This window comes from Phyllopteryx taeniolatus, chromosome 8 (assembly GCF_024500385.1).
Source record: "Phyllopteryx taeniolatus isolate TA_2022b chromosome 8, UOR_Ptae_1.2, whole genome shotgun sequence".
Lineage (NCBI taxonomy): Eukaryota > Metazoa > Chordata > Actinopteri > Syngnathiformes > Syngnathidae > Phyllopteryx > Phyllopteryx taeniolatus.
Genome location: NC_084509.1, coordinates 29,469,435 through 29,485,066, shown reverse-complemented (window position 1 = coordinate 29,485,066; position 15,632 = coordinate 29,469,435). Strand labels below are relative to the sequence as shown.

The following is a 15,632-nucleotide window of genomic DNA, read 5'->3' as shown; positions in this document are numbered from 1 at the left end:
CCTCTTTACAGAACTACAGAAGGAATAGCGGGCCCCCGTCCGCCCAAATCCACTCCGAGGGAAATCTGTAAGAGTGCAACCTCATGTTCAGCGCTGAGTTTTAATCACTCCAAAACCCGACTTCTCCATCCATCTTCAACCAGTGTCTCAAAGGAGACCGGGGCTACGAGCTCGGACGGCCTATCAGCTCGGAGCAGGTTTGGCTGGGGACCGAAATAGAAAACGGTCAATCTCTCCGAGGGGCCGAGATGCAGATAGAGCTAAAGCGGCAAGAGTTATCTCCGCTGGTCATTGCTGTGACACGCAGGTTCCGGAGGCCTTGGGGGAGGCGGGTTGGCGGGTTTTCTCTTGGCTGTTTTGTTACGTGTTGACGACAGCTTCGCTACAGCGGTCGGCACGCTGGCTGCTACCGGAGATACGGTCCCTTGGAGGAAGGGGGGCCGGGAATAAATGGACCTGTCACCATGACGGAATGTGAACAACGCACGCAAGCCCCCATGTGGTGAGGCGAAAATGGCCTTCGTCCTGAGAACAACCTGACGATCACTTCTAGGTCTGTTCTGGGAATTTTTCTGAACGCTGCGTATCATTTAAGTGAAGATTTCATGGCAACCCTGCACAATCGAAATAAACAGGTTTACAACTGTGGGGGGAAAAAAAAAAAGAATCACTCTCTAAGTACCGTTCAGTTGTATTTAACTGTTTGGTTTTGAAACATTTAGTTATGGGCACATGCGTTTGTGATGTATTTGTCATGAATAATGTGAGCACTACCTTGCACAATAGAAATAAATAGAACTACGAGAATTACTCCAAAGTTAGTAAGGCAGCGACACGCAATGTACTCCCAGAAAGCACAATTGAAGCCATCGTGACCGATCCAGTCTTCAGAGCTGCAGATTTGGTGGATGCGTGGATTAGCGTTAGCATCTGATCACAACGTTACATCGTAGAAGTCACTTGAATATCCACCACAGTCCGAAAAAAAAAAGAGTCAACTTTGCCTCCATGCCAAGACTTGCTACAAGCATGAGCCTGCATGATAAGCAAGGGAAGGCTAATTGACAGCAGGGAGCAGCCATGACTGATTCAGTTCACGCACAACCGTGACAGTACAATTATATGAGTGAGTTTTTAGGAGCGGGGCCAAAAAACATGTTTGGAAATCCCCCTGCATTCAGTACATTAAACCACCCTGATGAAGACATATTGGACAAATAGTCCGGAAATAGCGCAATCTTCCTTGAGGGGGTGATAGCAAGTTGCTCTCGTAGGATCTATTTCGCATCAGCAAAAAAAAAAAAAATACAAATAAAACTAAAACAAATCAATAAAATGTACTTAAAACTCATTTGGGTTGCGGGAAACTATTATTTCCAAGTCAAATCCCTCTGGAGAGATTTAAATTGAGTGGAAAATAGAGAGTTGCACCTTCTGCTGATGCTAAAGGAAGTTAGCAATTACTTCTTTATCGCCAGAGGATTCGACTCCATGACTTTGGAGAAGAAGTAGTGTGATTTGCGAGGCCACTTTAGGCGTGGTTAACCTGATCGCAAATATGACACTACCACAGCAGAGGGAACTGCAATATCAGGTGCGCCTGTACAATGGAGAGAGTTTGAATATTTTGCCCGACAAATGGCCTCTCATTCCAAAACAATGAACAGCCCGGCCCGCACTTTTTGATGGCGAATCTTCAAAATGAGCAACACGATTTCACATGACATGAGTTCCCTTGAGACTTTTCCATACATCCAGTTATGACGGACAGGTCCACCAAATTGTGTTTCGATTGGACAAACGGCTGTCGATTTGTTTGACTAGATTTTTTTATTTTCTCGAAATGATCATGGAACATTGATGTCATTGTCTGCTAAAATTAGACGGCATCGGCAAAAAAGCAAGCCATCTGTCCGGTATACTGTCCCTTCTTCCGATGAGGGCTCATCTCGACGAATCCTCAACAGGATTTCATCAAAGCAAGAGCCATTCGATTCGCCCAACGCGGCTAACTTGGAGCATTTTTCGTGCGCCTTGCTAATTTCGCGTGGATGGATGAAACTGGTGTCGGGGGCTATTTTTTCTCACTTTCTACAGAGGGCTACCAAGTCATTTTGGATTTTGGATCACCAGGATTTTTCATGGGAATCTGTTTTTTTGGTCTGCAAGTTTTATCATCAGTACGGTCGTGGCGCGGTAGCGCTGTGGGATTCTGCTGTTCTGTATAAACTTTACTTCACAAAGCAATTTCCGGCTTGGGTCATAAGAGTAAATTCCGCCGTGCACGGACTTGTTTGTTTGTGTGCCCCGCCGCTCTGTGGCCTTGTCAAAGCTCGTTCGAATCAAACGCGCCCATCATCCCCACACAACGGAGTGCGTGCGTGCTCCGATCGCACCTCGGGCCCGCGTCTGCCGGGTGATGGATTAGGAGTCGGGATACACGCAGTCGTAAACAATCCCCCCAAAAAAGGCGCGACAGGCAAAAAAAAACACATATTTTGTCTCAGTATCCGAGCGATATGACAAACGTCAGCCTCGGGCGGTCGTGAGTCAGCCGTCACATGCCGCGACGAAGCGCATCGCTCATCGCCGTACCTTCCTCGGTGGTTCGTGCCGTCTTGGATTCGCTGTCCATGCCTTGGAACTCGTTGAAGTAAGGCCGCGCCTTGATCTCGTACACGATGCCCTTCTTCAGAGACGACAAGACCACGCCGCGCTCCGACGGGACCTTCACGTCCTGCGTCTGCCAGTGTCCCGGCGAGGGCAGCCCTGACGTCTGCCTGTACAGAACTCTGTAGCCTTGGATGAACTGGGACTGGCGGTCCACCTGAAGGAAGCGGCAAACATTGGTCGAAGACATCTAAAAGGGATATACTGTCCATTTTGGCAGCAAGGTGGGAGAGTGGTTAGCAGATCTGCACAGTTCTTCGGTTCAGCGTTTGAATCTCTGCTCCGTGCTTGCACAGTTCCCAAGTGTCTTAATAAAAGTTCCTGATAGCGTTCGGTCAAAGTACAAAAAGCTTAAACGGTAAAGAACACCCACTTTTAACCATCACAGAGGTTGGAACCACTGACGTAGTTCTTAGTCCTTGGTATTTCGATGAAGGTTTCTTCAACATTGAGTAGCTGAGACCTCGAGTGGGCAAAGTCAATTTTCGTCAAATGAATAAAGAAAAGGCTTAGTTCCAATTTTCAATCAAGGTTACGTTCCAATTTGGACAAATACTGTACAGCGGGTGGCAGTCCTTTATTGCACTCGGCACTTTTGCCGACGCATTAATAGCGCAACGGCGTGCCAACACCCATTTCCAAGATGGTCGTGCCCATGAAACAAAAGTGACGTTATGAGATTGGCAGAAAACTGAGAAAGAAAGTAACGCTTGAGCTCGGGTGCAAGTGCATCTTCATAGTCGTGTAAATGAATGTTATTTATCATCTTTCGTGAAATATTGTTTGGACTTGCACCAGCGCTTCACAAAAACATAGTTTAGACGCTATTGACCAGGATGCAACCTTGGGAACTAAAGATGGTGACAGTAGCTCAGGTGTGGATAAAAGCGCAAACAATAGGATCTGATACCAATATCCAATACGATCCATGTTCAAAATCATGACAATCTCGGTTGCTCACGTGTTATGAAGACACCTGGGAACTGTTTTAAATTGTGGGGGAGCATAATAATGTGCCCTTTGAAGGTGGCCATATTAAAACGAGACCGTTTTCTGTGGCCATGTACTCCCTTGAATTGCTTTCACTACACTTTAGTGGCCGTTGCTAATTTAATGGGCACTTTTTATCACCGGCTACAGCTACGCTTAGCTTAATGAACGCCCTGACATTAACGCCCGCCGCCCGCCTTACGAGTTACCTCCTCTTCGATACTCCATAACGCCACCTTGAAGGACGAAAAATACCAAGCGGCACCTACCGACTGGGAATGTCACAGCGATGATAATAGCAAATGTGTGCCATTAAATAAAGACAAGAAGCCAGACCCCCCCCCCCCCCCCTTTGCTCGGTGCACCAGGGCAATGGTCGCATCATTTATCATAATGGCTTGTTAACAGTACAAGCAAAAGCCCGGCTTTCTAAATGATATATTAAACAGATGCTTTTCTTGGGCCAGAGTAAATCAGTGAAATGGGATCGGCTGACTTATTAATGGAATGATTTGGGAATATAAAAGCTCTCTGAGCGGAGGTTGTCGCTGTTTACGGAAGGCGCGTCGCAGCCTGATTGATGAGGGCAGTCGCATTTTGTGTTGATTGGACGTTGTCGTTGTTCGGGAAAAAAAAAAAAGGGAGAGGCCTTCGTCTTGAATTAGATCTGCGAGTCCTGAGGTGAGACTTATTACTTGGGTAAATAAACATGTCAGCAGGAAAATTGCTAATGTGGCGCGCGTTTGGAAATGGAAACCAGCCCCCACACACACACACACATCAATAATAGATGCATTTGTGTGTGCGTATGGACCTGAGTGATTTATACAAATAATAAAAAAAAAAAAGAGAAAAACAAAAATCTCGTTAGACGAATTTGTAGCTGCTCGGCAATGCGTCTCATGCGACAGAATACGCTGATGCCGTGAAATGTAAGCGTTTGCACATACGCTGGAGAAAGCAAGATAAATGCATCGTATCGTAGCAGGAAAAATACTGTTTGCTAAACACTTTATTCCCATAAACATTCATTTCTGTCAGAAAGAAAATCAAAACAAGATTGATCAACAACCAGATGTTTCGATATATATTTCTATTTTGGTTCTGCTATAGACATAATTTACGACTAGTTTGTGTTTAGTTGTTGTTTTTTTAGGCAGAACCTGATTTTAAAAAATACTGAATATGACTGACCTTGTGTGTCTTTTCTCCTACAATGATTCATTTTTGATCACAAGCTAAAAATAATTCAGCAGAAACAGATTTGTATTTTTTTTTTGCCCTCCAACATACTAAATCTGACCTCAGGAATTGAGCTTCTGATCATTTGAATGTACAATTTTGCACTAAAATGAGTGGACTTAAAGTAGATGAAAAAGTTTACTTAGATTAAAAAAAAAAAAAAAGAAAAGAAATGGGCCGACCCGGATGAAAATGCCCCAAAACATATTAAATATAACTTTAAAGACGGAGATCATGACCATTTTGTACAATTTTGTACTACATAAGATGAACTGTGAATAGTGGATAATTAGGGGTTATAAGAAACCCAAAAGGGCACAACCTATGAGGTGGCCGAACTACAAATGCAATGTCAGAGAATTCAAACAAAAAATTAAAAAAGCTAAAGTAAAAAGCTAGAAACTGTAGATTTTGCTTTGAAATATGTTTTTGGGGCTGACAAAAGTGCCCCAAAAGATGCTCCAGTAGATACAAAGTCACAGAAATGGATGCATTGAAAATAGTTGAACATTGACAATTTTAGGCTACAAGAAAGAAAAAAAAAGGTCGAACTTGGTATGAATCACAGACTGAGCTAAAAGGAAAGTTCTGCTCTTTTGTACGAGAATGAATGCATCGGAAACAGTTGACGATTGTGGGATCCAATTGTTTGATTTTTTCCATGTATGAATTAGCATCATCAAATTTGTATGCCCAAACACTAACCCGCGAAAATACGAAAAACATTCACCGTGTATTTTTTTAGGACGTTTTAGGACATATCATTGGAGTACTTTTCCTACAGAATTTCTACTAATACAAATTCGCCCTGTTGACACGCTACGCCAATATCTATTGATAATCCACAGTGACTTCATTGGGTGAAAATGTCGTGAACTCACCATCCACGTGACCTGGATGGCCGTGGGACTCAACACCACGGGGTTGTGCAAGCGAACAATCACCTCGCCGAGCTCTTTCTGCACGTGCCGGTGGTCCACGCCCTGAGCCGGAGGACTGATGTCTGCGGGGCGAGAGAGATGGAAAATTGAGGTTGAAACGATTCGTCGACTCGTCGTCGACATTCCGACTCCGCATCGACATTGAAAGCTCGAAGTCGGCTAATGGCTAATCGCGTGTTTTTGTCTCAACTTCGGACTCGCCCGTTTGCTGGTATCAGTGATGTTCTTGATGAATCGACTTTCATGACATTCTAGTCGATTGCAAAAATGTTTGAGTCGAAATGGAGAATCGCTACGTTACTTGCTATGGAGAAGTACAATACGGCACAGTCTGCATTTGTTTTTGGTTTGCTTTAACGTCGCTGTCATGATGAGCCCCAAAGCAGCGAACAACAAGAAGCTGTGTCTGGATTTGGGCTGGCTACCAATATGCCTGAAAGCTTGAAAATCAGACATTTGAGACGTTATATTTATACCAGTCAGAGTTGTAACCAATGAGAAAACCGGTGAGTGGCTTTCGTCAAAATCCTGATCTGTTCCAAAAATGTTCAAATACTACAAATGAAACCAATTAGTTTTACGTAACATTTTCTATTTATCTACAAAGAAATTGTTACAAGAATTTCTAAATATAAATAAAATAAGAAGAAGAAAGAACAGCAATAAGACCCACATGCGTTTTGTACGTTTTTTTTTTTCTTTCGAGCTGATTAAACTATAAAATGGGTCGATTTGAACAATAACAATAAGTTTGATGAAACGAGTCAAAGAGTCACTTGTGGCCACCCGTAGGGACGAGACTGGACAAACACATTAACAAAATAACGCCGCCTCTAAGATAAATGGACGCTTTGACATTTTCTGACACGTTCAGCTATTTGTCATGGCTGTTTTTAATTTAAAGGCAACCAAAAAAAAAAAATCATAGGAGAAGATGATTTTTAAAAAGTCACAAATCATAGCCAAAGCAATCATGCAAGACGGTCCGAACTTGGTTGGGGAAGAAAAAAAAAATAATAATCAAAAATGCCAGTGTCAATAAACACGTCTATACATCACTCGTAAGCCTCCACCTGCATAAGAATGACATTTAAATGGACTCTTCGTTTGATGAAGAGCACGCATTCGCCCTGACGGTATTTAGTCGAAAGGCTGATTATCATATCAATGCAATCAGGCGGTATTGTAATAAAATCTCTCCGAGCCGGGAGGCAGTCATTTCTCCCCGTTATAGTCATTAACATACTGGGGACTGCCGTAACTCAGTTAGGCCGTCCAAAAGTAGACATGCTTATTTTCCATAATTGCTTAAGTGTAGGGCATAATGAGGCCGGGCTGCGATGGAGGAGTTTGACCTCTGCAAAAGTTCCGCCGTATCTCAGCGCAAAGAGGACGATACCGCGCGCGCTTTGAAGGCCACGTTGACCTTTGCCAATCAGACGGTCCCAAATTAACACTCCGCCGATCAGGGCTGGAGATGACACGGCACCTTGCGTTCTGACGGGCTCCGACATGGGACTCGGGTCGCTCACGCCCTGGCCGTTGACCGCTCGGACCATGAACAGGTAGATGGTGTTGGGGCGCAGACCCTTGACGGTGAACTGAGTGGTCTTCACGTGATCCGCCACCGTTTGCCAGCTGTTGCTCACCGACTGGCTGCAAAGGAAAACAAGAAGTGCGCTAGCCCGTGCTACTCACAGTAACACAATGAACGTACGCGACTCCGTTTTAGCGCACGTACTGTAGCTTATAATGCGGTTAAGGTGACACAAACCTGAAGGCCTCGATGACAAAGGAGCTGACGGGCGACGCGCCGACCAAGCCGGCCTGCCACGATAGAGACACGCTGTTCTTGGTGACGTCGGTGACCTGAGGCTTGGAGGGCGGGCCTGGGAGCTCGTCGTCGTCGTGGTTCTTGGTGAGCGTTGCGCCGCCGGCTTCTGCGGTACGGGACACCATCAAATTCCCTCAACCGAGTCCTCCGGATTTTAGATGTTAGGAATAGGGGCAGGGATTATGGTTAGGGGATAGGTTTAACGGTAGCGTTCGGGTTGCAGTCATTTGTGGTGTTAGGATTGGGGATTGCGGGTTAGCGTCTGTTAGTGTTGGGGCTTAGGGATAGGAGTACGGTCTGTACCAATACAATATATGAGCTAGGTGAATAAGTAAGTAATATATAAGTGAAGTAAGTAAGTGACGCATGGAGAGTCTTTGTTGCCAAAATGCACGAGTGTCGCTGATGAAAAGGGCGATCATTGCCAATAGCCTTTCAAATATCAACACTGTCTCCTTTATTTATCTCCGGTTTCATCTCTTTGTATTGTGCGGCGGACTTTTGGGTTATGGTTTTGGTTAGTGTTCGACTTCAAGTCCCCGCCCCGCACACAGGTAAATAACTACTCTTGTGAAGTAAGCTTCGTTTCGAGTTGCGTTTGGGGTGAGCGCAAAACACACATCAACAAGTACGTTTCTGAACTCGGGGTTAGGGTTAAGGGTTAGGGGTTAGGGGTTAGGGGTTATTAGCAAGTCGTGTAAATGCACTCTGAGAAAGTCGAAAATCCTCAGCGTGGTAAAGCCGCCACGTACCTTTGACTTCGAGGAAAGCGCTCCAAGACGTCTCTCCGCTCGAGCTGGTCGCCACGCACGTGTAGATCCCCGAGTCCGAGAGCTTGAACACAATATTTAGCTGCGTGAGCGCCATTGTTCCTATCTGTGACGTCACGCAGTCCTGAGAAACAGGACAAACTCAACGGCAAAAGCGCTGGCGCCGACTTTTACGAGCTAGCCGAGCCTTCCGAGCGCTGACGCTAATTTCCTAATGAATTTCATTTCCTACTCAGCACCCTTCCATCACTCCTCCTCTTCCTCATTTCACCGCCGTCCCGCCGACCGCAACAAAGCTAATTCATTTAGCACGAGCCCCCCGGACCGACGACAGCTGGCTCGTCCGTCGGTCCGTCCTTCCCCTCTCCGAGCTTCGCTTTGCTCGTGTGAGTGTTCGATCCATTTATTCAAGAACATGTCAGCGGTCGTCAGCTCTGTCGAGCGTAGCGGATATTCCGCCGAGGCCTCGCAGCGGGGAAAGGAAGACGCGAGTGCTTTCAATTGAATCTCCACGAAATGTGCGTGCGTGCGTGCGTGCGTGCGCATCCTCCAGCTGGAACCCATCCAAGCCCGTGTTGGCGAGTCCCGTTAGCACTGTCGGTGCGCTCAGCAATACCATCAAACTATTAAGGCCAAAAATCGATGCAGTGTATTCATCTTTTGAAGACTTCTTCCTGTCAATCAGCTTGATGGCTCGTCGGCGTCGTTGTCTGTGCGTGTGCGTGTGCGTGTCCAAAGTAAAAGCATAGAGACGTTCCATACTAGCCATAACATTAGGAACACCTCCTTCAGTTCTCTGAATATTGTCTATTGCTATCAAAGATATTGTTTGTTTTTATAATGTTTTTTTTCCATCTTTTTAATTTTTAAATAACTTTTCAATTGCAAGAAATATTTTAAATACATGAATTTTTTTATATCGCATTATATTTTATATCATGAAATTAGTTTTCGTCATTCGTGATTATTATTGTTTTATTTTCATGTAACTATTTATTTCCATTTTTAGATTTTTTTTTTGCTTATTATTTAATATACTACATGTATATATTGAAAGGCCTATATGCTTTTTAAAGATATAGAATACATATTTTTATGATTTGTTTTTATTATTTTAGATTTGTATATATTTATATTATTTCGAATGTTTCAAGTTCGATTAGAATAATTGCATTAATATAATAAAAGCTTTGTGGATTTGAATTGTTACATTATTTTTGAATATATTGTTTAATAATGTTATTATTATTATTATACTACATTTGAAAATAAAAGATGCCTTTATATAAATAAATGAATGAATAATATTCATATTGAGTGTTTTCGTTACATTAGGTTAGATTTTTTCCAAATAATTGGATTGAAATTGCTCCCAACACTGTATTTCCTTTCGAACTGATGCTAATGAGAGTTGTAGGAGCGCAGGAGCCTCGCCCAGCTGACTTGGGACGAGGGCTGGGGTACACCAACCCTAAAGGTCACCAACATGTAATTGACTCAACAAAGTGTGTATTCTTACCTTTATATTGGTAATCTGCAGGCTGCCCAGTTCCTGCAGGGACATGCGGGGGTCCTTCCCCAGCAGACTGACGCCATCCTTAAGCCAGCTGACGGAGGGGATGGGGTCGCCCGACGCCTGGCACTTGAGCAGGGCCACGCCGTCCACGGCAAGCGTCTGGTTGGAGGGGCCTCGGCGGATGACGGGCGGCGGTCTATCCGACAGGACTACGACGCGAGAATGAGACTTAAGTGAGGTGGCGGTGGTCTTTCTGGACTATAACAACATCCCGTACAGCTGAGCACTTTCCGCCTTATTTTTAGACGCGACTACTACGAGACGAGCGTGTTCGGCTGCAGGTTCCTGCCAAGCGACGCAAAAATGCATCGTTATGGAGTAACGCGAGCACCGACAAGCTAAATACAGGCTGACAGACAGCGTCTGTTTTGCCTCTTCGGTTCTGCGTCGCCACGGTACTATCAACGAGTGCGACTGGCCTGGGGATCCGTTTGAGTCATTTGTGAGGTATTCCATCTAACGGCACTGCGGTTGGCAGCTTGAGTGCATTCAAATCGCGACGTCAGTTTTTTTGAGGAACATTTATTTTTCTCTTTCTTTTAATATAAAACTACTACTACCGCTACTTTCAATAACAACAACATTCATATTCCTTTTTACAATACATACAGTAATTATTATTATTATTCACGGCAACTAAGTCTCCTTTTAGGGTGCTTGGATTTGCATCGTTATTATTGTTATCGATCGACGGTTACATGCCAACCTTTTCAAACATCCCCAAAAAGACCCGCTTTCCATTCCAAACAGATTCCACAGGTAAGGAATAGTCTGAGTCGATTGATTCAAGTGTCGAAAAGAGAGGAGGGTGGGGCGTTCCCTTCTACGAAAGGGGGAGGGTGACCTCGGGGGTTAAAAGCAGCCCAATAATGTCGGGTCCCCCTGGCATATCGCAGAAGGCACATTCATTACACACCGCGGATTCATGACACCAGACCCGCGTGGGATAATTAGTCACTCTGCCACGTCTGTAACCTTTCACCACATTATCGCACCTTTCCTTTTTTCCAACGTGACAAAGGGCTCCCGAGTTCCGGGAATTATCCCAAAACCCCTGGAAGGTTGAAAACCCGCTATCAGATGCCGAGCGACGCCACTGAACTGTGGTTCTGCAGCTAGTTTTCGTGTGTGGCTGACCCCCGGCAACTAGTTTTGCTGCAATTGGAAATTGGAATCGCAAAGTGAAGCGTGGCAGATGTGACAGCGAATCAAAAATGCCGAAAATGACGCTCCGTGATCACGCTTGATAGCATTGAGCGATATAACATAGTAACATCATTCTTGCCTTCTGTATTAGCATTAAGCTAGCTGACGATAGTAAGAGACGTTTAAGTCTCTTTGTTTTTGATTGAGATGTTTTATATTTTACTTTCTGACTTCATATGCACTAGTGGCTACAAAGCGAAGCGTGGGGAGTCTCTGTGGCAGGTCAATGTGTTGAGTGCAGTCAATGAATGGAGCTGTGAGGCCAACAGTCTCTCAAATCTCTCCATTATTCTCTTTGACAATTGTAACGTTCAAAAAGATAATACAGTATATGTGGTGCCTCAAAAGGCCCGCTTGGTAGCCAGGGGTCATAGTTCATCTGTCGCAGTGGGTTGCCAGGTGTGCGAGGGTGATCATACAGTACGTCTGCCTACATTATGTTGCTGTGCTCGTCAGGTTCAGTTGCGTTCGGTCATGTCGCTCGGCGTGCGGTGGGCCGTAGGAAGAGTTATTAAAATAATACATCCAAAAAAGAAAAAAGAAAAGGAAGATAAAATGCAGCTGCTTCATTTCCAGACACTCCCTTCGGTGCTAACAAAGACCACCAGGCTGACACCAAGGCTGTGGAAGGATTACTAAATGGCCTGGACGAGAATGCGGCCGTGCGTTTTGGGAATGCGAGGCCGCATTCCGAGCCTGACGGATGTGCTTACGGAATGCGAGACCGACAGCGGGAGGCTGGACCGAGGGGCCTTGGGTTTCCGGATCAGGAATTTCTCATTACGGAGCTCCTTGAACCTGGCGGACACGTCGTCAGTAAATCACCCAGCGGCGGCCGCGACTACAGCAGGTGTGGCCCTGACCTCCCTCCCTCCCTCCCTCCGCCCTGCCCTTCCTCTTGCACCGAGCCACCCGTCGATGTCGCCGCGACTTCCTGGCCAGACGGGAGGACGGTCATCTATCATGCCATCGCAGACTCTCTCAAGCAAGCAAGCAATCGTTCAACTTGAAACCAAGGACGATGCTCGAGTTCCTCTTCAAAGTGACTAAATGACGGACGTTGTACTCCGACTCGCTTCGATGAACTGTCGAAGGCTGTCAGAAGAACTGACCTACATTTACACCCTCAATTCAAATATCCCTCCATGAAATTGTATTGTTTTTTTCCAAACAGTTTTTCTCTTAGCTTCACTGCTTCCGACAGTGTATGGGGATGTGTTTTTTTTTTTTTGTCCAATCAGATTTCAGCCAGTCAATGTAATCTGCCCAGGGCCTTCAGAATTAGTAGCGCTAGTAGTGATGTCATTTCAACTATATTAGAAATGGGACCGTTTCTTTAACCAATCAGATTTCAAATGCATCCCTACCTCGCTATAAACAAAGCCCTTGCTGTTTTTTTTCCCCCTAAAACGAATTCTAGTTAGTGGAGATCCACCCGATGGCGCTTTCTTCCAACATGTATTTTAGAGCTGATACAGAGCAGTGTATCAACTGCAAATGGAGGACTCAAATAACTCTCCTTAAAGTGTTGTTTTGGTGTGATTTACCTTATGAACGTCTGTCTGAATTCCTGTTCTGCCAACCTGTCGAGTTGGCAAGCTGCACCGGGGAGTTGTTTCTTTACAAAGTCAGCCTAGCAACAAATTGCCACGCTGCCAAGATTATGAGCAATTCTGAGATCCATTTTAGATATTTTAGTTACATCCGCCTCTCTACATGTTACCTTACAGTTTATTTCAGTTGTAAAGTTTTAAAATTGAGTCCCCGGTGGGCTTTATTAACATTACCACCGGATGAGGAATTGCCATTAAATGGGGCTTTACCATCTGTGACCTCGAGCTGCGCCTTGGCCAGGATGCTGCCAGCGACGGTCAGCGCCTGGCAGATGTAGTAGCCGGCGTCGGCCCGCTGCACCGAGGCGACGGTGAGGGCGCCGCCGGGCGACACCGAGAAGCGGCTGTTGGGCTGCTGCGGCTGGTTGGGGAACAGCAAATTCTGCGGGAAGATGAGCACGTTGCCGAATTAGTCAATGGAAGCCACCTCAAACAAATTTTTTTTTAAAAAAAGAACCAAATACCAATTGTCTCATCTGCCTATTTCCGGACTTTCATCACCCGTTAAATTGGTAGCTCTTATCCCCAACTGACTTTTGGGTGAGAGTCAGGGTACACCCTCAACCGGTCGATAGAACACTTTTTTAAAACACCTGGCAACTGTTTTAAGTTGTGAAAGAAAAACGCTTGTCTCCTTTAAATCATTTACATATTACTTCTATTTGAGCGTACTATCTTTAGTGGTGGAGGGCAAACGCATGCGGTTTAATTCCAGCAAATCGCTCGAATGCGACAAATGAACAACAACCGGAATGATACATTTCACAAATGAGTACATCCCTAGCACATGAGCGTTTCACACTTCATTAGCCTCAAGAGGGAGAAGGTGGGGAAAAACGCAATTTTCTGTCACTTATTCTAATTAATTAGGCTGAGTTTCCCAGTTAATAATTACCATCGCACCTCGGAAGAAGTCGCTCGACTCCCCCAGAGTTCAACGGTCGCAGTAAGACACTCGCCCAAAAATGTTAATTTGCTTGGGAGTCAATGTCGGGGGGGGTAAGTGGCAAACATCACGCCAACTAGTGACAACACGTACTTCTTCTGAGGAATACTTTGATGGCCTGCAGGCTACATGCGAGTGCGTGAATCTGTGTGTGTGTGTGTGTGTGTGTATTTGAAGCGTAGCCACGGCTGATTCATATCACCGGGCTCATCGACAAGCCCCAACCGGCTCCTAATTGCCGCTGTCGTCGAGTGTAGCGAGGACTCCCGGGTATTTGAATGGCTTAACTGCTCCGGTGAGAGATGGGATCGTTCTTATCAGCGCGATGGGTCACGGGGAAAAGCGATTAGCACTCCGCCAGGCACGACGACGCCGGGTGTGCAAAAAAAGGCGCATCTGTAGTAAAGGCACTGATGACGAAGATCGGTCAGGGCAGAAAATCCAAAGTGCGGCGTTTTAGAGTTACGGTTCTACATTACAGTTAGATTTAGTCAGTTCCACGGCATGACATGATAGGACCACGATTCTCGGGCAACAGGAGCTCCGGCCTACCCAGTGCTGTACCACAGCAACAAGAACCCTAAATGGCGGGGTCCCAACAAGCTACAGTTAGGATCCGTTATTTTGGTGGCCTTTAAAACAAACGTCTGACAACGCAAAGGGAAATAGTGTAGCAAAATCCCTCGGCTTTTGCACAAAGCAGTACAGTTCAGCCAAGTTTGGTACGGTACACAATTTCCATTTGAACATATGGATTTGAAATGAGGGTTTTCTTTTGACATCTTTGCTTGGCTTCAATTTCCACTGTTACTGAGTGGTACGGTTCAGTTCCGTTTTGGTACGGTACACGTTACAAACAGTTATTTAGTTTTCGAGCAAAATAATAGCAAAATGATGTACCAAGTTGGCAACCAACCGACAGACAGAAGATCCTGTGTACCAGCACTGAGCCTTGGCAACTAGGACAGAAGATTCCCCAAAAATCTTAACTCAGCGGTACAGTTTGTTTCAATTCCGTTTGGTATGGTATAGTCTGCATTTTATCAAATTTTTATCCTAAAAGGTCCCAAAATAGCCAAAGCGAACCTCCACCTGTTCGCTGAGGTGAAGTCTCGGTGGCCTTCTTTTGTGTCGGAACGTACGATGGAATGAAAACATAATCCTGATCAGGGTTTACCTGATCCGAACACTGCCGTGCGGAACTCAACTGTATCGCAGTTCACAACGGATTTGACTTGGACAGATTATTGATTTTTCTAGCCAAATTTAAATATGAAATCTTTTTCAAAAGGTCCAAAATATGGGAAATAAACATTCCATTTTTCAGTTCCCCTTCCTCGGGGTGGCTTCCATCCCTTCTATAGTACGATTATGGTTTACCTGATCTTAAAGGTACCATGGTTAACTGAACTGAACTGAACTGTACTCTACAGCTCGGTTTATGCTCTTACCTGACTTCCTTCCTTCTGCCAAAATACTGCAGGCTGAGGGTTGCCTTTGGTCTCGCACGGGAAAGTGGCAGTGCGTCCTTGGGCCACGATCTGGTCCCTGGGACGGATGACGAACTGCGGGGCAGCTGAGGTAAAAAAATGGCATCGTTAGTACGATCGACTACAAGCCAAGTCAAACATCAGGGTGGTGGGTTACTGGAATTTTTCGAGCAAAGACACGCAGTAAACCGCACTACTGTCAAACCAAAATCCATGAAGCCGAGCTCCAGGTTTTGTTTTGAACGCCGACTATGATCGCCGTGGTAACCAGGCCGGCCATTCATCCAAAGAATGAATGGCAGTCACGTTGACGATCACAGAGGGGAAGCACTAATAACTAATAACACCTGAGAC

The 15,632-nt window shown here is 45.3% G+C and overlaps 1 protein-coding gene and 1 long non-coding RNA gene across 11 annotated transcripts in view; one reads left to right on the top strand and one right to left on the bottom strand.

Annotated features, from left to right (window-relative positions):
• robo2 (roundabout, axon guidance receptor, homolog 2 (Drosophila)) overlaps nucleotides 1–15,632 on the bottom strand; it is a 298,134-nt gene that overhangs the window by 38,090 nt on the left and 244,412 nt on the right. For all 10 annotated transcript variants that reach the window (XM_061781153.1, XM_061781161.1, XM_061781159.1 and 7 more), the window contains 8 exons: nucleotides 15,240–15,364; nucleotides 13,053–13,224; nucleotides 9,967–10,172; nucleotides 8,430–8,511; nucleotides 7,618–7,783; nucleotides 7,333–7,499; nucleotides 5,784–5,905; nucleotides 2,596–2,827 (listed from right to left, as the gene is read on the bottom strand). In XM_061781153.1, the coding sequence (XP_061637137.1) occupies nucleotides 2,596–2,827; nucleotides 5,784–5,905; nucleotides 7,333–7,499; nucleotides 7,618–7,783; nucleotides 8,430–8,511; nucleotides 9,967–10,172; nucleotides 13,053–13,224; nucleotides 15,240–15,364 (1,272 nt within the window). The remainder of the gene's footprint in view (nucleotides 1–2,595; nucleotides 2,828–5,783; nucleotides 5,906–7,332; nucleotides 7,500–7,617; nucleotides 7,784–8,429; nucleotides 8,512–9,966; nucleotides 10,173–13,052; nucleotides 13,225–15,239; nucleotides 15,365–15,632) is intronic.
• On the top strand, nucleotides 8,709–13,040 carry LOC133481885 (uncharacterized). The gene is made up of 3 exons (XR_009789635.1): nucleotides 8,709–8,833; nucleotides 9,988–10,196; nucleotides 11,806–13,040. It is a non-coding gene; the product is annotated as an uncharacterized LOC133481885 (long non-coding RNA).